This window comes from Limanda limanda, chromosome 19, assembly GCF_963576545.1.
Source record: "Limanda limanda chromosome 19, fLimLim1.1, whole genome shotgun sequence".
Lineage (NCBI taxonomy): Eukaryota > Metazoa > Chordata > Actinopteri > Pleuronectiformes > Pleuronectidae > Limanda > Limanda limanda.
In genome coordinates this window covers 13,254,889-13,277,122 of record NC_083654.1, presented here as the reverse complement: position 1 = coordinate 13,277,122, position 22,234 = coordinate 13,254,889, and the positions used below count along the sequence as shown (strand labels likewise).

The 22,234-nt window shown below is 42.2% G+C and overlaps 1 protein-coding gene across 1 annotated transcript in view; it reads left to right on the top strand.

The window, feature by feature from the left end:
• The window catches only part of ripor2 (RHO family interacting cell polarization regulator 2), a 39,267-nt gene that overhangs the window by 1,812 nt on the left and 15,221 nt on the right, over nt 1-22,234 (top strand). Inside the window, exons 2-6 of the mRNA XM_061093289.1 lie at nt 14,503-14,623; nt 17,103-17,258; nt 17,621-17,699; nt 18,278-18,301; nt 18,654-18,707. Of these exons, the coding sequence (XP_060949272.1) occupies nt 14,529-14,623; nt 17,103-17,258; nt 17,621-17,699; nt 18,278-18,301; nt 18,654-18,707 (408 nt within the window). The 5' untranslated portion in view covers nt 14,503-14,528. The remainder of the gene's footprint in view (nt 1-14,502; nt 14,624-17,102; nt 17,259-17,620; nt 17,700-18,277; nt 18,302-18,653; nt 18,708-22,234) is intronic.

The window sequence follows — 22,234 nt, the reverse complement described above, 5'->3', positions numbered from 1 at the left end:
GGGTTTTCCCCCAAAGCTACTAAAACACAACACAAAAAGCACAACACTGCAGCGCTGACCTTAAGTGGATGTGATTTTTTGACCACTAAGGTTATGTTTTCGGCCCTGACCGGTGAGTTAGTTTGTTTCGTCTCAGGAGGATTACGCTAAAAACTACTGAACAGATTTTCTTGAAACTTGGTGGAAGAATGGGACACAGGCCAAGAAGGAGCTCCTTCACTTTTGTTGTGGATCCAGGTTTCTTTTAAATAACTTTATCTGACATTGTGAGATGGGACCTTTTTCTCACAGAGAATAGTGAATGGATCTTGATGATAAAACATATTTTATATAAGAGGACTTATCTCTCTCAGTGTGTTAGATTTGGTGGCTTGATTGAATTTGAGGGGACTGTTAGACCTTGGAGGAGGTATGCACTCTCCTGGCATTCTTGTCTTTTATTGATCATTTTCACGGTTAAGAGTTTTGTCTATGACCTGATAAACTGTCAATGTTCCAGTGCTAAAGAAGCTGATGTTCTCAGATCTCTTGTTTTCTCCAAACAGATATTTTTATCCAGACATAATTATACGATCATGTGAGACAAATAAAGTACCACATCTTCACATTTGACAAAGTGGAGCAGGAGAATGTTTGGCACTAACAGAGCAGCCTGTGATTCATCAGCTGACGTCAGGATATTATATTACAGATGATAATCAGCACAGAAACTGGAGTTTCTTCAGATTTTACCCCATGACAACAATATTAGCAATCATCCAATATCCAGTGGGTCATTTGACTTTAACTTTACAGCCTTTTTAAACAGAAACTCCAATGTTTCTGTCGAAGAATCACGTTGTCTTGCTGATACTGTCTGATTTTTTTTATTTTTCATTAGATCAAATAATATTCAATCACATAGTTTAGAAAGTCTGGATGTCTCATGAACATTGTGTGACTTTTTAGTCCGGCTTTAGCAGCACTGCTCACATCAATCCACCCTGAAACAACAAATTCAATTTGGCCAATTTGTGACCAGTTATCACCAAATACCTGTAAATCCAATGACATGATTCAATGGAAGTAGATTACGAAGGCCATGTGAATAACAAACCAATAAAAGGAGGAGGAACACGACCTGGGAGTGAATTGTGCTCGCAGCCATGATCAGAACTTAAAAGTCTATCAACGTCTCACATGGGAGCACTTGACCTTTTCCTTTCCTCAGAAACACTCAGCTGCTGCTCTCAGTAAGATTGCAGGCGTGTGTGTCTGTGTGTGTGTGTGTGTGTGTTGGCTGTGTGTAGGTTGCATGCATTTATACACATGTTTTTCCATCTCGGAGCACATGTGCGGTTTCGGGGGGGGGGGGGGAAATGTCGGCCTCACATTCTTCCAGGAGGAGTGTCTGCTCCTTACAGTTTTCACAGCTGATAGTTATTTCATAAGGCGTGTGAGCTGCAGAAAGTTTGAGTGCTCAGCTGGGACGCCGAAAAGAAATGATTTCAGTCCGAGGCTTTTTGCTGCTGCTCCGGATGCTCTGTCAGGGTTTAATGACTCGGATCACTTAAATAATAAAGTCAAAATCCCCCCGCTGAGTTTCCACGATCCAGATTTCCAAATTTAACTTGACCCCTCGGTCTGCGTCTGCGAAGCCGCTTTGATGAAACTTCCCTGTGTGGAAATTGTGTCATTCTGTTCACAGATGTAAAAGACAGTTGTGTTTTGTTTTTTTACAGGCCTGTCACAGAGCATACAAAGTGGTTTTATTTTAGAAACGGCTACTTTTCACAACTCTTCACACCTCCTCGAGTTCCTTCAAAGTCTGCTCGGTCAGAGTGATTCATTCTTTGTGGTCAGAGTCGGGGGGGCCACGCCGTCTGCCCTGAGACAGGAGGCTCTCTGGCCTCAAGATGATGGTCTGGCCTTATCCGCCTGTCTCAACATGTCCTACCCTGCAATCCCCACTTCCCCAGGGGTGGGTGGGAGGTGTTTTTATGTTTGTTGGGAGTCTGTGGTGTCAAGAAGGTGGGCCGGGATTGTTCCACCGGGGTTAAGTGGAATGTGGAGGGAGGGGCAGCAAGGGGCAGGGAGGGTTTGAACAGTGAGGCGTCCAGCTGGAGGAATGGAGGTGGGGAGTGGAGAGAGAGGAGATGGTTTTTAGGGAATGTCAACCCGCCATTTTGGTCAAGACTGAAATTTGTGAAAGGCCATGAAATGTTTTCAGACGTTCATGACCCTCAGAGGATGAACCCCATTGACTTTGATGATCACTTGACTTGAGTGTCAGTGCTGCTTTACCACAGACCAGGGCTCAGACAGCTGCTGTGTACGAGTGTATGTAGGCCGCTGCCGGTTATATCATGGCAATCCAGACAACACAAACACACACATACACACACACAACTACATGCTTTTGCAAGTGTGTGTTTTTCTTCATCTGGCAGCATGTGTAAGAAGCAGTGATGTGTGTAAAATGATAACCGGAACAGTTATTTGCTGCTAATGAACTAATGAGCGCACATCTCTTTGTGTGTGTGTGTGTGTGTACTCATTTTTGGTACCTTTTCTGGACCCTTTCCAGCATAAACACTTAACCATGTAAGGACAAGTAGACCTAATGGGGCCAAAGCACGGTCTTTACGTCACACAACGTCACTTCTGAGCTCCTGGTTATTGTCAGGGATAAGGTTGTGGTTAGGCTGTCCACAATGTGAGTGTGTGTGTGTGTGCGTTTGTGCGAGGGGAAGGTCTACTCTTGTGTGTTCCATCTTTATTATTTTACTCTCCTCTCTTCCTCCCTTCCTCCATCCATCTCTGGTTCTTCCTCCAGTCTCTTCCTCTCTCTCCCCCTCTTCTCCATAGATACAGACGGAGAATTTATGGAAGGGGGTTTGAACCCCTCCTCACCCCTCCTCACCCCTCCTCCCGTTGTCTCTGAGCAGATCAGCATGGCATTCCTGGTGTGTGTGTGGTGCTGGAGGTGCTCCACATTAATCCTCTGCTCTGAGGGGACACATGCACCACATGGAACATGCTACGCTGTAGTCGTCATGTGCGACACATGATATTTGACCCACACACACACACACACGTACACATGCACACACACCTCTGGCTTGGGCAGCTGGGGGCGGCAGCAGTGTTCTATTGCAATAAGCGTTTTAGGCTCCTAAGCGGATAATCTGTCTGTTTTGGTATTTGCTCCCTCAGCAGGGTCCAGCAGCTGGAGGAGACGTGATTGGTTCACGTCTGTGTGTCATGGCAGGTTTATGTTTGTTTATTTGTTTGCCAGCTACAGGACAACACCGATGATAATTTGTGGTGTGTGACACATCTGGTTCTAGCCGTCCTGACAGTTTATTGGTATGATTGGTACAATTTTTTACGTGTGCTGTCAACAGCTCCTCAGTTCTGAGATGAATCGCTCAGAAACTGTCAGCGCTTCACTTGCCTTCCCTCTCGTCTCTTTAGTTTGTTGTCTCTGTTGTCTCTCACTCTTTCTTCTGTGTGAGTGCAGACTCTTCACCTTACACACAACACACGGCGCTCACTTCCTGTGCAGTGATCACATTTGGTCCCCGGCACCTTTGCATCTTTTAGAGGACCTGGGGTTTTTTTCGGCCACAAAGTCAAGGCACCAGGAGGAGGGTGTTCCCATTACCCAGCTGCCTTGGGGGGGCTGTGACACACAGCTGTGTGATGACGGAGGAATCGAGGAGGAGGGAATGAGGGGATGACACCGCTCTTTTGTCCCGAGGCCAGTCGTTGCTCAGTCTTTGTAAAGCAGCGAAAAATGTCTTTGAACGTTTCTGCCGACCAGTTTGATGATTATGTTTTTGGAACCATCATAAGTGAAAAATACAGTGGATATTAGTTATATCTGTCATTGATTACCAAATTGTCAGTGACTAAAATCTAAATATTTTGCTTCAATTCTTAAACCCACTTTCAAAATCTCTCTAACAAGCTGACCTTTTATAGATAATCAACACTAATTGAAGAGAGTAGCCAATTTAGTTCTACAGCGTTTCTCATGTTTCTGACCCGTTCGCACTTTCTTTATCAGGAAAAGGTTCGGTGCAAATTAAAATCCAGTTGCACTCACTAACTGGCATTAGCTGTTAGTCGTTGTAGATCCATCTCCACCCTCTCCATTATTAACAATGAATGAGGCAGCAATTAGCAAAATAAAGGAGAACACAGATAAAAAGCTTTTCATCCTAAAAAAGATTGGTTTGCTGCACGCTTGAATAATGTTGCACAAGATTCACCTGAACCCTGATTGAGGAGAGTTTGTCGTTCACTTAAAAGGATAATTTCTGCTGTAAGTGATTCAGTTACAGATCCTCGCAGGTTGAAAGAAAATAATGGATATTTAGTATATGGAGAGGATCTCATGATGAAGCATAAGGCTGCAGCACACCGAGGACATTGTGCGTCTCTGAACGGCTCTTGACCTTTTTGCATATCATCCACTCATGCATGAAATAACACAGGAAATTAATACGGGTCATTTTTTACCCATGTTGTGCATTAGAAGAGCAGTGATACAAAAGAAAGTTGTATTCAAAAAGTAACAAGAGAAAAATTTAAATAAGGTTTTGTGATGGTCAAAAACAAGTTAATTAGGGAAAACCTGAAATACTGAATGATGAAATTCATCCACTGCAAAGGTATAGAAAATAAAAACTGAGCCGAGTCACTTTTGACCCAAGTTGTGTATCAAAGGGATAGACGGCTGAAAGAACAACACTTGTTTGTGAGTTACTATTTAACTCCGCCCATGGCTTTACATAAAAGAACATTCATAGGAATCATTAAACAAAGATTTCCTTCTAAGTTTGATTCAATGTCACAGAGTTAGTGGTCATTGTAGATTCCTTTGATGTCTCAGGTTTTTGCTAAATTGAAAAATTTTTACAATCTGAAGAGAAAACAAGTTTTTGACCTGACCTGATCTTTTAGTCTGTTTTTTGATGATAGTGATAGAACCACCTACTGCCAAACGAGGTAAGCCTCCTTTTACAACTTATTATTAACTGCTTTTTCCTGAATTCAAATATGGTCAATAAGGTCAGGTTCTCATACACTTTGTGCCCTTTAAACATTTTGAATCTCTCTAATATAAACAGTGACATCCTCTTGGCCCATCTTGGTTTCGTAATTAGTTATTTCCCAGTTGCCAAATTCAGCTCAGTGTCCTCGGGCCCAGGAGCTCACCTTCCCAGCCGATACATTGCGCTCATGAATTTTGTCTCTTGTTGCCGAATGCTTTTCCCACAGCTTTACAAAACTCTGAGCCTGTGTTATCACAGTAGCAGCTATCAGTGAAAAGAATGTTGTCTTTCCCTGCTTAAAATAACAAATGGAGCTGAAAGAACCGATGTAATCCCGTTTGTATGCCAACTGCATTCCAGCGCTGCAGCATAGGTGGTCACTCTCTCCGAGTCGCTCACACCCAGTGTGCAAGTCCAAGAAGTAGAGCAAGTTGGAATGTGGTTCTAATGCTGACCCAAATGCACAGAGTACTAATGCCAGTCAGACATGTGTTAGAGGGAAGATGGGAAATAGTGAAGTTGGAATCCTTAAGACCCTTTAGTCATTGAGGGAAAATCCACCCTGAGTTAATAGTACAACACGTTGTCGGTGAGGTTTGATTTACATTAAAGCATTTGCTATCTTGTTTTGCTGGAGTAACTTTCTACACAGACAACGTGACATTGCATACATTTTACCAGGGGAGCCCAAAGATATTTGATCGTAGAAATGACTTTTGTCGTCGGCGTGTGGACGCCAAGTCAGCAGGAGACGCATCGCGAGCTTCTGCTTTAAGCCCCTGTCTCCCCCCCGCCGTCTCCTTCCACTGTACTGTCTAATAATGTATGTCATGAAAAATAATCTCAGTCCATTAATCTGGATTGTGCATTTTACGGCCGTGCCTCACAGTTCTCAGGAGTGATTACACGCTGCTCTTCGCTGTTGAAATGTCAGCGGCAGCTGTCTGAGGGTAACTTCAGTCCAGACACGCCTCAGTTCATCTGGTCATCCGTACATTTAAATGCCACTCTACATCCTGGCCTTAATTTCCCCCTCATGCTCGGTCTCACGAGGATACGATGACCTATAATTGGACTAGAGCGACTGTAAACACACGTTAACGATATACAAGGAAATCTGAGCACACTACATATACACACAGCAGGGGGGGGGGGAAGCGGTCAGTGCCTTTGAAGAAAAAGGTCAGTGAGGTAAGGAGAAATGACCTTTGGTTCTTGTTAGGGGCTTAAAAGATTAATATATGAGTAGATACTATTACTTGCACTGGTTGAGGTGATACATTAATTATTTTTTTATGATTAGATTAGGACAACACTTCAGGTTTATTTCTGCAGCTTGGTGGAATTATTTCTGACCTGTCTCAACTTTTAATGTGATGGAGCTGCACTGGCCTCTCTCTCTCACACACACACACACACGCACACGCACGCACACACACACACACAGGCGACTTTGTTTGATTCCCTCGCTTTGGCACCCGCACAGCAGTCACGTCCCCTCTGCACCACATCCACTTTCCTGTCTGTCTGGCGATAAACAGTTTAACTTCATCAGATGACTGAAATGTTAATCAGCTGATTCTGTTTTTGTCTTTTGTTTGTTTATTTTTAATTCTCCATGGCAGGATAGGGGAGATCAGGAGGCTCTGATTATTTGGGTCAGTGTGTCAGGCAACATGATTATTTTGGGTCATAGAAGGTTCCTGATTAACTGGGAGCTGTGTGTAAACACTTTGATTTACCTTTCTGTAATTTGCTGTGGATAAGAAAATTCTTCTCATTGAAAGGAAAAGTTAAATATTCTGGTGAATAAATGTATTTGCATAAATAGTTTCTGTCATTTTGGGTTGCTCAAGCTCATTTTTATATTAAATTTGGTTTAACTTTATTTTATGCTATAAGAACAGGGTGAAAACGCATGATGAAACCGAGACGACTCAGTAACAAAGCGACTAGGAGGATTTCCCCCAAAATTAATTATTCCCTAAAGCGACAGTATTTTTGGCTCAACAAACTTTGACTGTTTTGATATCCTCAGTTTCGTTTGAAAAGCAAACATCTAATCTGGGTCCAGACTGTTTGTTTCATCTGAGCTGACTCAGTTACTGTGTCTTTGCCGCGTGTCAGTTTTGTTGTGTTTGTCAAACGTTTGTGCTCCTTCAGGAACTTTCCTCCACGTTGACCATTCACAGGGACGATTGTAAAGAGGCATTGTTCACGTCTTCACTGACCGAGCCTTTGATTCCTTTTGTACCTGAGGTAATTCTCACTGCATACCAGCATCACACAGGACGTGTTGAAATATCTGCGCTGCACATTGTTCCCTCTGTGTGTTTTGTCTATGTGTTGGGATTCCTGGAACCAAAACCTTGTAACTCATTATCTATCAACCTACAGGTGACGGAGCAGAGCTGACTTTAGCCATAACAGCGTCTCTGTTCTCAGGTTCAAAGCGTTTGAATTCCTGAATGTCACCGGGTTGTGTTATTTACAACATCTTCCTCTGTGTTAGTGTGTGAGGTTTTACTACCTAGTAACCAGAGGGAGATTAGTTTACACTTGTGAGGGCTGGTGATTTAAGGTGAAGGTTTTCAGGGATTAATTTCACAGAGACTTAAATTGACTTCCTATTTCAAGTGTAAGAAAAAACCTTAAATCTGCTCAACAGATTTATTTTTAGCCAAACAAGTGATAAACCCTATACTGATGTGCTAATACTTTTTTTAAGGTGATGTGGCTAACATGTTATCATACATGGCTATTACGAAGAAACATTTGGATTATCTGGCAGTCCGATGACTATAAATCAAATCCACACTCTTCGTTTGATCTGTATTTTGGTATTTAATGCTCTTCTTTGTTCACAAGCTATTAGCTAACTGTGTCTGTCAGTTGCTAAGCAGATATAGTGATTTTCACAGTTTTATGAATAAAAATGTATGCAGCCAAAGATGACAGTGGTGAAAGTGAGCCAAAACAGGAGAGATTTACTGCCAACTTGGATGTCTGGCATATATTTGGGTTCATGAACAGTAACACCTTACATATACATGAAGTAATTTGATTGATCCTGAATATAAAAAAATGTTTATATAAGCTTAGATTTTCTGCTTCTTACTTAAGCTGCTTTCAGAAATGCACTGAACTCTTGACATGTTTCTGGAATTTGCCAGAGGGGCTGTCTGTGAAAAGGCAAAGGGCCACGTGAGTCGCTTCTGACATTTTCTAGAAATTGTTCTACCGGCCTCCTAGTAAAACATCCGTAGTATGTCTGAATGAGCCCATGTGTGCATGTCGATGATGTTTTTGTGAAACTTTTTCAAGGTTTCCTCCCTTCTTAGTCAAAGTGTTTTACCGGCAGTCAAACCTGAACCACGTGTTTCATCAACTCCTCACGAGGTGACATTGGCTTTTTTTCCTGCTGTGTACTGTCGTCCTCAAACAGTTTCCTTGCCACTTCTACCTCACCTCTGCCCTGAGGATAATGAGCCTTGTTTTGTTAAAGTAGCTATAAATGGACACATCCTGGATTCAGTTAGGAAGTAATATTCTTCTGTATATTAGTGTAGATTCGTATGCACATAATTCTGGAGCTTGTGATTAGTCTCCTGTGTGTGTGTTCTGCAGGCGGCACGTTTGGATTTGAAAACTGGTTCTTTCCAATGTGGTCAACAGGTTAATAAAGTGTGATGAGAGTGGGATTAAAACATGCTCGCTTTCAGATCAACTTTAATTTTATGCAGGTTTGGGATTATATTGAAACTTTCAGGATGTCTCACTGCGACTCTTGGATCTTAACTTGTTTCCTCTGAGGGGATATTTTGGGAACGTTTCATTTACATGCGTCGTTTGTCAGCGCAGTGTGAGCAAGTTAAATGCACCTTAGCTCTTTGACGGTGGTTGAGACATTTGAGAGGTTCATAACAAGCTGCTGTGTTGCAGCAAGAAAACAAGCTATCAGTCAGTGAGTCAGTCAGTCTCACCCTCTTGATTTTTGTTTTGAACAGGATTATGGGAAAACAAAAAGACTGGAAGAGACAATATTGTGTGTTCTGGCTGAAGGATGGCAGCCAGCTGCCAGTTTTATCCCAGTTTGGAGCTGCCCAAGCGGCTACGCTCATCACTGAACCAGTTCACACAAGCATGGACACAAAGCCTGTCAGCACGAGGGATAACGGAGGAGCTTTCAGGCACGAGCTTGCAACCTGCACAGTGTAATGGAAAATATTTTTATTTCCAGTCATATATAGACAGAAGATCATGACCATAATCTCTGGGATTTGTTGTGTTCCAACAGAACTCTCACTGACTACTTTTACATAGACACCAATATTCTGACTATTGACCTAAATTCCGAATAAAATATTAGAATAAAATCTGAATAAGATTATTTCGATTATGGTGTTTACATGAGTTGCTAACAGAAAATTCCATTCCATTTGATTATTAGGTCCAACGTTATTTCGCCAGTTATAAAACCCCAACCTGAAACTATTTACGATGTTATTTCATTTTGCAAAATATCTTTTTTACGTTTCTATTTTCTTTACTTTATGTGTTGTCAAGCAGTTTGTACCTGCCGTCAATTCAGTGAAACGCAATTTAGATGTTAAAAATCCGATTAAGATATAATGCAACTAAGGTCGGAATACTCCACATGTCTTAATTGGATTTTTCTTATTCTGACTATGACTTTATTTGAGTTAAGGTCATAATTCAGGCTTTTGTCCTAATCAGGTTAATATCTGAATATCGGTGTCCATGTAAACATGGTGAAAATTTTGTGTTGTGTAACCAGACTTCTCCATCCCGTCCCACACTTTCTCCTGTTTTACATGCAGCCTCTCATCTCTGGCCCTGCGTTATTCTTTAATTTCTTTTCTATTTTTATCTCCACTCCCTGTCACATTAAATGCAACGAGATTCAAATAAAAAGCTTAAGGACTCTTTTCATGAAGTTGCGGACACATTTAAAACAACATCTGCAAGAGATCCAAGTATAAAAACAGTTTGTCCCAAATGATGGTTTGGTGCTTTTAAAGCCTCGGCCCCTGTAACATGAGGGCGTGTGTCCTACTTCTGGCAGTTGGCTCATAACCGTTGTTTTACGTAACACACTTACTAGTCTGCTGATGCCATGGTGAGGCTAATTTATACCGGCATTAAGAATTTGGCTCCTGTTGCTAACATGCACTGTGGGCTGACACTGGTTTTTACACATAAATACACACTCGCGTGCACACACACACTCAGATGACTATTCAAGAGTTAATTGTATGTGTGTGTGTTTGGGTGGGTGGGTGTGTGTGGTTGGGTTTGGGGTGAGACTCCTGTATAAAAGAGGAGAGTGAAGTTGGCACAATGAGTGTATTTGGAGTGTTTGGGTGTTTTGTGCAGGAGCATATAATGGACGAGAAGCTCAGAGCGACTCATGATTTGTTATATAACCTGTCTCCTCATGTGATGCTGCGAACGTAGTGAAGAAAATCAACAAGAGTGAACGGCTTTCAGTGCTTTTCATGGGAAAAGAAAGTGCCTCCTAACTGTTGCTGACTACCATGAGGTTCGGATGCAGATATATTGAGAGAGATTATTTAGTTTTTATTATTTCCATATATATATATTCTCTCCTTCGAGTGAGAACTTGTCTCTCACTCAATAGTCTGTGTACCTGTCCATCTGAATCTAGTTTGTGTGAGAGCTACGTAGATTGAATGAATTGAGTGGGAAACAAAATTCCTGGATCCGCAGCAATTTAAAAGTTTCTTTCCTGTCACACATTTGATATGTGAGAAGAGACTAGATAATTATAACACTTTTATCCAGTCGTGTGTGAGTGAGTCTCTGAAAATGGATGTAGGACAAACAGTGAGTTTCAGACACAGCGTCCACCTGGAGTTTACTGAGCACAAAGTGTAACTCTGAGATAAATATGAAGCTATTTTCTACATCTACTCACCAGCGAAATATGCTGTACTAGTGTTATTCCCCCGAGTCTCCATCACAGGCAGAACTAACTGCTGTTACCGTTTGGGAACATCGAGTTAGTGAAGGGACTTGATTCTGAACAGCTGAAACCATCTGCTACCATTGTCCTAAATTTTGTATTCAGTGTCCACATCTTCTCGTTCTCCCTCTTTTTGCTTTGTCTGAAGTGCGGTGTCCTTCCTCAGTGAACATTAGGTAACAACATGTACCATCATTTTCCTCCCACTGCTCCTCTTTTAGGAGAGTGAGTCAGAAAGTCACAGAGACAAACAAGGCCGGGCAGAGAACTGTGCAGCTCAACATCCACAGACTGAAATGGACTAAAGTGCTTCAGAGCATTAGAACAAATTGCTGCCCTCCTGTAAAAAAACTCTTTACCCGCTGCCAGTCGTGATGATGCTGAGGTGGTGATAAAGTTGTTCTATTTCAGCAGAATCATATCATGATATGTCCTCGTTGTGTTATTAGATACATTTCTGTTGTCTAGAGCATTTTTTCGGTTAAAAAAGTTAAAAAAGCCAAAAGCTAATTTACTTACTCTGGTTTTTGTTTGCTCCATATGAAGAGTCAATCCCATAGACTGGGTATGGACGCAGACTCAGCCTCTGCAAAGTGAAGCCAATCCTGAAACCTGTATTCTCTCCAATGACCAGTAGGGGAATAACTCCACAGGTTGAAAAACGTCAGTTTCTATTGAAATCCGGGAAATGTGAAAGACCCAAGTTCTGACTTGATTTATAACGGTAAATATTTTCACGAGGTGTTTATGGTTTCAATCTCTAGCTTCAAGTCTTCTTCAATGCAGCATATTCATTTTGTAATTATTAATCCTATTTAGAGTAAAATAGAGGATAAAGCATGGTTTGCGTTTGCGAGTGATCGACAGCTACTATCGTCCAATGGATGCAGGTCGCTGGTGTTACGACAAACAAATTTAATTGATATTTTTACATTTTAACCATAAACTTCATCATAAATAGGAAGAAAAATAACCAATAATATAGAACTTTGACTGAGAAAAGTTGACTTAAAAAAAATGATATAATATTAATTATGTAATTGCACCATTCATATCGCCATATATCAGCAAACGTGGGCGTAAATACATATATGGCCGATGTTTATCCGCAAATCGATAAATGGGTCAGGCCCTATTTTTTTAAATTATTGTCTCTTTTTTATAAATTTATAAAACACCAGGCTTTATAACAAGATACATCATTTTTCTCTCTCTGAGTCAGAGCTATCAGGGTCCTCAGTGTGAAAAGCAAGCTCACTGCTATTAATAGCCTGAACAGTATCAGTCTCACTGTCCCATTGTCCCCCATCACTGATCATGGAGCTAGTCTTTCCTCGTGTCCCCTGTCGGGTCTTTGTGACGGTCACAGAAACCAAAGGGGGAGGGTATCAGGTTGCCGGTTCAATCACTTGCAGCAATCTTTTGTGTGTATCAGTGTGTGTGTGTGTGTGTGTGTGTGTGTGTGTGTGTGTGTGTACATGCTTGCATATGTATGATGACACGAGCCTGACCCAGCCCCCCCCTCCACCACACAGAGAGAGTCTGTCCTCAGGAGACAGCAAGACGGATGGACGAGTGGAAAAAATAACACAGGGGCCTCTTGAACAGAATGACACACGTGAAGAGAACCAAACATGCAGTGTTTTGTCACTTGTCACTTTGTTTGTTGTGTAACTAGTAAGAGCTGAACACTGAGGTGTCACAGGCTGATTTCCTCACAGCTTGTTACTAAACTTTCATCCGGCTTCATCTCTCCTCTCTCTATATTTCTATGTTACAATACTTTTCATGAAGCTCAGCTGTGAAGCGACGCAGATTCAAAAGAGTGAAATTACTCTTTGTTTTTCTCGTCTCTTACAGTCGTCACGCTATCGCCACAGAGGTCAGCATGTTAGTCAGCTGAGCCGGTGTCATGAGTGCCACGTCCAGCCTTGGGTGGTGTGTTTTTCTACATGATCAGTCGTTTAACGGCTTGCGTTGCAGCAGATGAATGATGCGGCTCAGCAGGAACTTTGCCAGTGGTCCCAGGACCCATTTCCGTGGCTGTTGAGGGTTAAGCACGAGTATGTGAGCGTAACGTGAATCCCGTCATCAGTGTGTTTGTGCGGCTCTGTGTGAGTGAACTTGTACCCTCCAATTTGCTGCTTTCCGCGTGGCCACTAAACTATAAGAGCTGGACTAGAAAGATGTGTAATATAAACTACAAGACTGTGGTGTCAGCAGTTAACCACTCGCATGTCTGTAAAGGAGTGTGATTGAGGCCTGAGGGTGAGGGTAAGGTTCAGTTTAAGGTCAAACACTCATTGATAAGGAAACAGACTTAAATTTAAACAGAACTTAACTGTTAACTTAATGTATTTTGATTACATTAAAGTTCCATGTAGCTTTATTACCTAAGTTTGATGCAATGGGCCACTTTTAAGGAAGTTTCTTTGTATCATGTTGAGTTATAAATAAAGTGAACGTATACATAAATATAAACATTAACACACAATTTGTGTTTTATATAATTGAAATATATATGTCCACATTTTAGGGCAAAACATTTTCGAGTGTGTGTTTCCCACTGCTTATTATTGAAGGTAACCTGAGTCCAGAGATTCCTGCGTCACTACAGATACACTTGTATCCTGATCTGGACACAATCTCCACACACTGGTCCAGTCTGTGATTGCGTTATGTGAGTGGACTCTTCCCTCCGGGCACTTGGTCTCTGTTAAAACGTTATCTGAAAGCTGGAAACTGACCTTTCTCCGTCTATTTTCAGCTTCTTCCTCAAAGTGCCCACGTGACTCATGTTGCATCTTCAACTTTAAAAAAAGAAAAGGTGGAAATCTGACACACCGCTGCTGCTAAATATACACTGATAAAAGATGTCGTAACTAAAAGAGAGGCTGATTAGATAACCCAGACCAAGGTGGTTTGGATAGGCTTTTATAGAATTTGTTACATTTCAAATTCTAAATAGCAAAAATGGCCTTTGTGTGTAGGTAATTCTGCCTGTGACACATCTCTGGCTTTTAAACAGCTGTCAGTCAGGTGCATTGTATATGTAGAGGAGTGTATACCTCACTTCTGGTTGACGCACACCACACTTCATGAAAGGTTACACAAGTCATGTTGTGTGAAACCCGCCTGAGGTGGGAGAATCTGAAACAGTAACAGTGGAAGTATGTTTGAATGGTGAAAGATAAACCAGAGGAGTTGAGACATGTCCGCGCCGGCTCTGAATGCTGCTTGTCCACATCGCACATGGGGAGCATCACTAACAGTACTAACTTTGTGCCGCATTGCACAACAATGCTCACTAAGCTCCAGTTTCCCTCTGTTTAGACATGGTTTGGGTGTAAATACAGTTCAAAACATGATTTATTTCCGCCCCCAGTCCTTCACGCCTTGTTGAAATATTGTCCATGTATGTAACAGATCTGTTTGTGTGTTTTCTTTCTCTAGGTGTGGCGTCCCACATCCCAGAGATCATGGCGGCCGGCACCCACTCCCCCGGGGGGCCCAATGGCATAATCCGGAGTCAGTCCTTCGCCGGCTTCAGCACGCTACAAGAACGGCGCTCACGGTGAGCAGAAACCTTGAAAGCTTTTGGTATACAGTCAACTGTGACTCATTTCTGCAATAACAACTGAGGTCAGAGTGTTAACGAGGGAAGTTGTTTCAGTATCATATCCTCAAACACAGTATTTATTCAAGTGTTAAGCTCTTCAGGCCAGTGGTTCTCAAGTGGGGGACTGTGGAGCCCTGTAGGTGCCAGGAGGTCCGTGAAAAGTTTCCAGATTCATTCATTGCACAACATGGAGAAAATATCCTTTAATAGATATCTAATATCTTTCTAAGACATTTCTCTCGTGTTGTTCTTTCACATAACTAATTATAAGTGTGAAAAAAAGGCTGAGAGTTATACATGAGAGTTCCCTGGAGTATTGTCTATCTCGTAGAGGAGTCCTTGGCTGAGTAACAATGGAGAACCGCTGCTTAAGGGAACACAACAGATCTCCATTCTACTTAATATAGCAGCATTAAGGGGAAGTCATTTTTTCATTTGTATGCTTAAGTGGCTGTTCCACTTATTTTGTGTCGTATCGCAGTCAATCTTTATTTTTAAAGAACTTGTGACCTGTCCTCGGATGACATGTGAAATCTTCTGATGTAAAAGCGGTAACCATGGTGATTTCAGTCATTCACTGCTTTCATAATAGCTGGTGACTCAATACGCGCCTCCAAAAATACGGCTGCGCTACACACAACAAGAATCAAACTGATGGAATCCCACTAAACCTTTTTGTGTGCGTGACGGTGTATTTAGCTGTTTGCTCTTCTTACACATCCACTGAAAACAGGCTTTAGTCACACAAAGAGACACGTTTCCAATTCGATATCCTAAGATCCCACGAAGGAACTTTGCTCAGTCTTACAACAAGTTCACTTTCCTGATCATTTCATCTGTAGCTGCAAGTTACTTGTGACAAGGTGGATGTTGATAAAGTTCTGAGAGTTTTATCTGAGTTCTTCCCTCTTTGACTCATCTGTGACGGCTCTCGCTCCATTATCACCAGACAAAGACACATTCACGTCCTTGAAATATCTTGTTTTGGATCTGAGGCTTTCGTCTGTCGCCGTCTGGTTCTCTTCAGCAGCTCTGGTCCTGCTGCGAGAACCTATTTGGAGACACTTGTTCCCCTCTGTACTCTCGGCTCTGAATGGGGTAATTGGTTGGAATGACTCGGGTGTGGGGGCGACTGACAGCAGCGACTGACAAGTTACCATTCTGATAATGAGTGAGGTGGAGCGCTGCAGAGATACACAGCTTCTGAGGCCACTCAAGTGTGTGTGTGTCTGTGTGTGTGTGTGGGTGTTTTAGACCTCAGCTCAGACCCTCTAAGTGTGTACCCATTTGCATTTACGCATGCATGCATACTGCGGATTTTACAGTTTGTGTGCAAACCCACAATTATAAGTCAGTATGGAATTGTGTTAGCATGTATGCATATGTGTGTTTCTCTGTGTGTGTCCCTGCCAAGAGACCCTACTGCACCACAGCTTGCGTGACCCCAAGGCTACGCGGCGCTCTGATTCAGCGTTGGCCTACATTTGTGGCAGCTTAGCTTCACTTGTGCTGCTGGCGTGCGGCGAAGACGTGGCACGTTCCAACTTGTCGAGCAATGGAGTCGGCCGTGGCCACGACTCCGGGATCGTTTCATCAAAAAATGTAATTCGTCAGCTAAATCTGTGATGCTTTAAACAGCTGATATCTGCAAGGGCGATGATGATGATGAGGATGATGGTGACCTAAAAATGGAAAGATGTGAAGAGGGAAAGCCTAGTGAGGTGGCTGCACTGCTCCTCATTTACACATATCAACATATGAACTGTATTTCCCTCTGCCTCTCGCCTGGAGTCAGTCACAATGCTGGTCAACAGCTGGAGGACTTTGGAGAAGAGACTGAAGAACACTTGAATGTCATTTAACGCTGGGAGGGAGAGATATAGAGAGATAGAGGGAAAGAGAACCTCTGTGTGTGTGTGTGTTTGTGCGTTCACTCCAGCACCTCGCACAGGTCACGTCAGCCTTATACAGGTCAAACTCTGAGAGTGTTTATACTTGTGATTTAGCACAGTCCTGTGACTGATGAGGATCTTCACCTCGGAGGCTGACGCTGGGAGTTTGAGAGATTGTATAAAATATAGGCTAAACGTGTCAGTCCTGTGTGACTGAGTAATGTTGGTGTGGACAGACTCACTCCATCTGTCAAATGAGATACAGTCACTCTGAGACCGACACATTAAGGGCACGCTTACAGGGACGTTATGAAAGTATACAGCAATTCATCTAAGGCTAAATTATCTGTTATAATTGTTATAATCCAATATGAAATATGTCTGAAATACGTTCCTTTCTCCCACTTCTGAGATTTTTTGAAACGTATGTATATAAATCATTGCAAAGCAAACAGAAAATAATCCTGCGTGTTTCACAAAAAAAGACAAGCCCTGTGTGGACCATCACACTCACTGTTGTGTGTGTGTATGTGTTTGTGCAGGTGCAACTCCTTCATGGGGAACTCCGTTGTGCAGAAGAAGCCTCAGTCCAAACCCAAGAAGCCTCACCTGTCCGGACACAAGGGAGGAAGCAGCTCCAGAGACCCGCAACCCAAACGGGTGGAGGAGGTTTACACTGCGCTCAAACAAGGCCTGGAGTGAGTAACTCATATATTGATGTACACTGACACTCTCAACTCGCACTCCTCATAAGAATAACAATACCAGAGTATGTATGAGTAAACAGATTCCATTCATACATGTAATAATTATAGTTTCTAAATGCAGCGGTAGGCTGTTGACATTTCCTGCTCCATATATTTACACAACTGCTCAAACACAAGCAACTTAACTGTGTTTAAACAGGACCGCCGGAAATGATCATGGACATTTTTAGACTAAATTGACACGACAAAGCAATAAATTGATTATTTAAAAGATAATTGGTAGATTAATCCGTAAACATTGCCTTTGAATTAGACACTAAGTGTTTCCCTGTTTCCTTGTTTCTGCTCTGCAGTGAGTATCTGGAAGTTCATCAAACAGAGCTGGAAAAACTCATGTCTCTGATGAAGGACATGAAGAGGAACTCGCGCCTGGTGAGAAACTGCAGAATGTTTAGTTACACTAACATAATTTCTTAGAGGCTCTCAGCTGTAGAATAGAAAAGCGGAGAATAGAATAGATTGCAATAGAAAGCTAGTGCAGAACGAGACAAATGAAACATCCAATAACCGATAGTAATCTGCATTTTTAAGCTTCAAACTGAATTTCTCAGTGGAAATTACAACTACATTGTTGACTTGAACTCTATTTAAATTTAGAAACTTGTAATAATTGTCTGATACGATATGTTCACACTAAGTCTCATCTCAAAAGGTCACAGGAAAAAAAGGCTCCATGGAGAAATGTTACAATTGCAAACAACTATAGCAGAAATAATGAGTTTGTGAGTGTAGCTGGAGCAAATGTTTCTGCAGCCGACATCACTTTTGTGATCACACGTACTGTACGCACACAGAATCACTGAAAAGAGCGTTTAATAGGATCTATTCTTGATGCCCGACAGCTGTAGTCTGCTTTGCATTACTTACGCAAGCTTGTGCTGTCGTCCTGTGCTAACTGTGTAAATGTGTGTGTGTGTGTTTTTCTGTGTGTGTGTGTTTCTCCTCTCCAGGGAGTGCTGTACGATCTTGACAAGGTGAGTTGACGGAGGGGAGGGTCTCTACTGTAACAGTCACTGAGTTTGGTATGTGTTGGGGAATCTTTGATGTAAAAAGAAGAGTTGAAAGGAGGGAGTAAAAACAGCTGAAGGCAGAATAAAGGAGGGAGGAAGGAAATGAAGTGAGGGGCTGAAGGGTTTGAGGAATAATGTAGGAAAAAGTGATCAAAGAGGGAGAAGTGGTTGATGGGCCGGCAGCAGAGTTGGTATTTCAAACTGTGCCTCGTTATATTCTATAGTGCGGACAAACAAATCATTATTTTTACAGCTGTTAAGCACATGAAGCCGCTTGCTCGACAGCAGCAGTAAACCTTGTGTCTGTCTTTTGCAGCAAATCAAAACCATTGAGAGATACATGAGACGCCTGGAGTTTCACATGAGCAAGGTAAACACTGCTGTGTGTGTGTGTGTGTGATAAGAGAACATTCATACTGTATTGTTTTAGTCTTTCAGATACTGAGTGTGCGGCCTGATGTATTTCCTATGTGTGTGTGTGAGTGCTCTTGAAGATGTTTCATTTCAATATCTTCCTTCACAAAGCTTCTCCACATATCTGCCATTCACACAGTCGCTCAAGAAGAACAGAACCGGTGCATATCTCACCTCTTTTGAATCAGTAGTGCCACTTTAAAAAAAATATAATACAAGAATTTAATGAGAATGTTGATTCCTCTTGTATCTGTAAGCAGCAAATATGAATCACAAGCTGGTTAGCTTTGCTTAGCTAAGCCGGCCATCTGTGGTACATGGGGTAGAGAGGGTTTTCCACGAATTGGATCGTTGGCGGTTTGATCCTCGGCTCACGTGACTTGTAGTGTAAAGCACTTAGAGCAGTCGATACGATGAGAAACCCACTGTATATATTTTTTGCTACATTTCCTTTTTACTTTTGGTACATTTCCCTTTTACTCCACTACATGTAAACATCCACCCCACCACATTTCCTCATGCTTTGCATTTTATGTTTTGAGTTTTCTTATCTAACTCTCAGCAGGAAAAACTAAAAAAGCACATGTCCCAAAATGTTGAACTATTCTTTATCTCCCCGTTGTAATAAGTTAGGAGTCATTATTTGTCTACTTAAGTTTTCATCGTCCTGCAGGTTTCAGTTCCACGACTGTACCACACTTGATTGACTATTTTCATTTGGCTCCGGGCAGGATTTTCTCTGCCAGGTTACTGTGGTGCTCCAGTTCTTCTCAGGCTCATGTGTTGATGTTTTATGGACATTTCCAACAGGTTGAGTCTAAAACGTCCCCCCCACAGTTGCCAGGTAGGGAAACTTTTCCCCCTACATCCTCATTTGGAGAATTCTCCAGGTTGCACGTTGGGGGACATTGATCCGCTGTGAGGCCCTGTGACTTTGCTTCCACCCCCCCTTTGTAGTCCAGTAATGGCCACCCTCGCTGTGCGTCAACTCGGTCACGACAGCAGGCAATCAGAACACACACGCCCCAAACAACAGCGCCGCTCCAAAGGTAACCATGGCTACCTCTTAAGACGGAGCCTTTGAACTCCTGAGGTGCTCAGGGGACTCATCTATTGGTTGGTGTTAACCCATTATGTTCACATGCGTCCTGACACACACACACAATCATAACTCACCAGGAGGTGTCTCGCAAACAAACACGTTCACAGGACGACAGGAGACAAAGAGACAAACCGTGGTCATGTTCGTGACTCATGAGCGTTTCTGAAGGGTTTGATGGCAACAGTGAAACTAGGTCAGGGCAGTTACTAGGCTACAGCGAGGAGCAATTAACAGGGTGCTTCAAGATGAACACGGAGAGAGGTAATGATGGAGGGATCACAGGAAAGAAGGTCTGACGAGTCATTTTAAAATAGATGAGGTGGTCTTAGAAACTTGGGTAGTGTGTGTCTTTGTTGTTAAAGTCAAAGCGGAGAAAAAGGCACCGGGGAAGATTCAGCACTCGTTCTGAGTTTTTCTCTTTAACATCCAACAAGGCTCCGAAGCTTCTCTGTTCTCTCCATCTCGCCACAAAAATAGATTTGAATGCAGTGTTAATATTTGAAATAGTGAAGCGGCGACTGATTTGATTCAACAGAAAAGGTAAAAAGCCTCAAAAGTCAAAGCACACCTAAAAAAGGAAGTTATATCTAGACCTTGCTGTTTTCTTTCATTCTAAATATATACCACTGCTCATTTGTATCCAAGTTGGTGCTGGATGTTTATTGTGGATAAAAGTCGTTTTAAAAATGCTTTAATCTCTGATCTGATTAAGGACTGACTTCACAAAGGCTTTGTCTTAATTTGGATTAATCAGCTGTAGTTTTATCCCTGGAGGTCCTTTGCACTCAAGATGTTTGGATTGTTATTTTAATGCAGGAAGCAGTTTTGTAGTCAAGTGCATTTGTTTAATGCATCATCAGGTTTTGTAGAAATTGAAAATGTTTGATTAACATCTTGCTAAAACAGAGCCAAGTCCAATGGCTGACCTTGATGTATCGGTTTGCCTCGTAAACAGCTATTGGCTACACACACACACACACACACACACACACACACACACACACACACACACACACACACACACACACACACCCCCCACACACACACACACACACGCACTCACGCACTCTCAGAGGACAGTTCCATTCTCAAAATATAAGCATCAGCAGATAGATATCGAATGTATAATGTCCAGCTAAGAGAATCTGTCGACCATAAAAGCATTGAGGCCAGGAGAATAACTCTCTCACACTCACACACACACACTCACACACTCACACACTCACACAACCACACACCCACACACTCACACACTCACAGATGTTGCTTCATCATTACATACAGTCGTTGTCGCTGGGAACTGATGCTGTACAGTAGGTCTGTGATAGTTTTAATTATTCATGTTCTTGTTCCAGTTATGCAATCTACAGTTACTTTCAGAGTGTGCCACATACCTTCCTCTTGTGAGCGTGGGTTATACAATGAGTTATGTTGAACTAGACTGTGAAATTTCTCAGGTCAGCTGATGACATGACAGCTCACTTAAAGACACAAATCTCTCTTGATCACCACCTAGTGGCTGGCTGCAGTATAGGCCATTAATCCTGTCTCCTCCATGTTAGTGTATAGGACATGAATCAAACTAAAAAAGTAAATATCAAATTCATTGTTATTTCGTTTTGTTTTATAGTTGTTATCACATTAATGTAAAGTATGTCCAGGTGTCTTTAGTTCATTAGATGCTATAAAAGGGGATGAAACATTAGTGACAGCTGAGACCGGCTCATGATTGGTCGAGCGAGTATATGGCAGGACATCGATGCTCCAAATGCTCAAGATGCCAGCGTTTGTCCTGGATATTTCAACTTCCTTTCTGGATATTGGGAGGAAGTGTAACTGTGTCTGAGCAATGACAAGCTGTTAAATGTTCTGCTCAGTTTGCATTTAGCCCCAATTCTAATAAAAACAAATCCAAGTGATCTCAAATATCAATATCTGCCTCAAAAACCCCATAAGGTCGGGTTACGTTAGCATTGTTAGGCTTTCAGCACTTTCAGCATTATAAAGCTTTCAGCACACTAATTGTGACCCTGCCATATCAGCAAGAACACGCGGAGGGAAGTAGATTCTTTGTGTGCTGATCAGCCTTTGTAGAGGAAAGAGGGAGCCCTCATCACCTTTATATTTCTGCAGCCAGAGTGATGAGCACTTCAGAGATAAAAAGCTGCTGCCTCAGTGGAGCCGTATACAGGAAATGGGCAACAATGGACCCTTGTGTGCAGCACAACTAGAATACCTGATATGGAGATTGTCTATGTGGAAATGAACGTAAGATGATCAGAATTGATTGTTGTCTTAAATACGTGTATTCATACATCATTCATTTGGTGAGAGAGCAGCAAATGCACTTCATCCACTCTCGGAAACAGGACAGTTAAAAC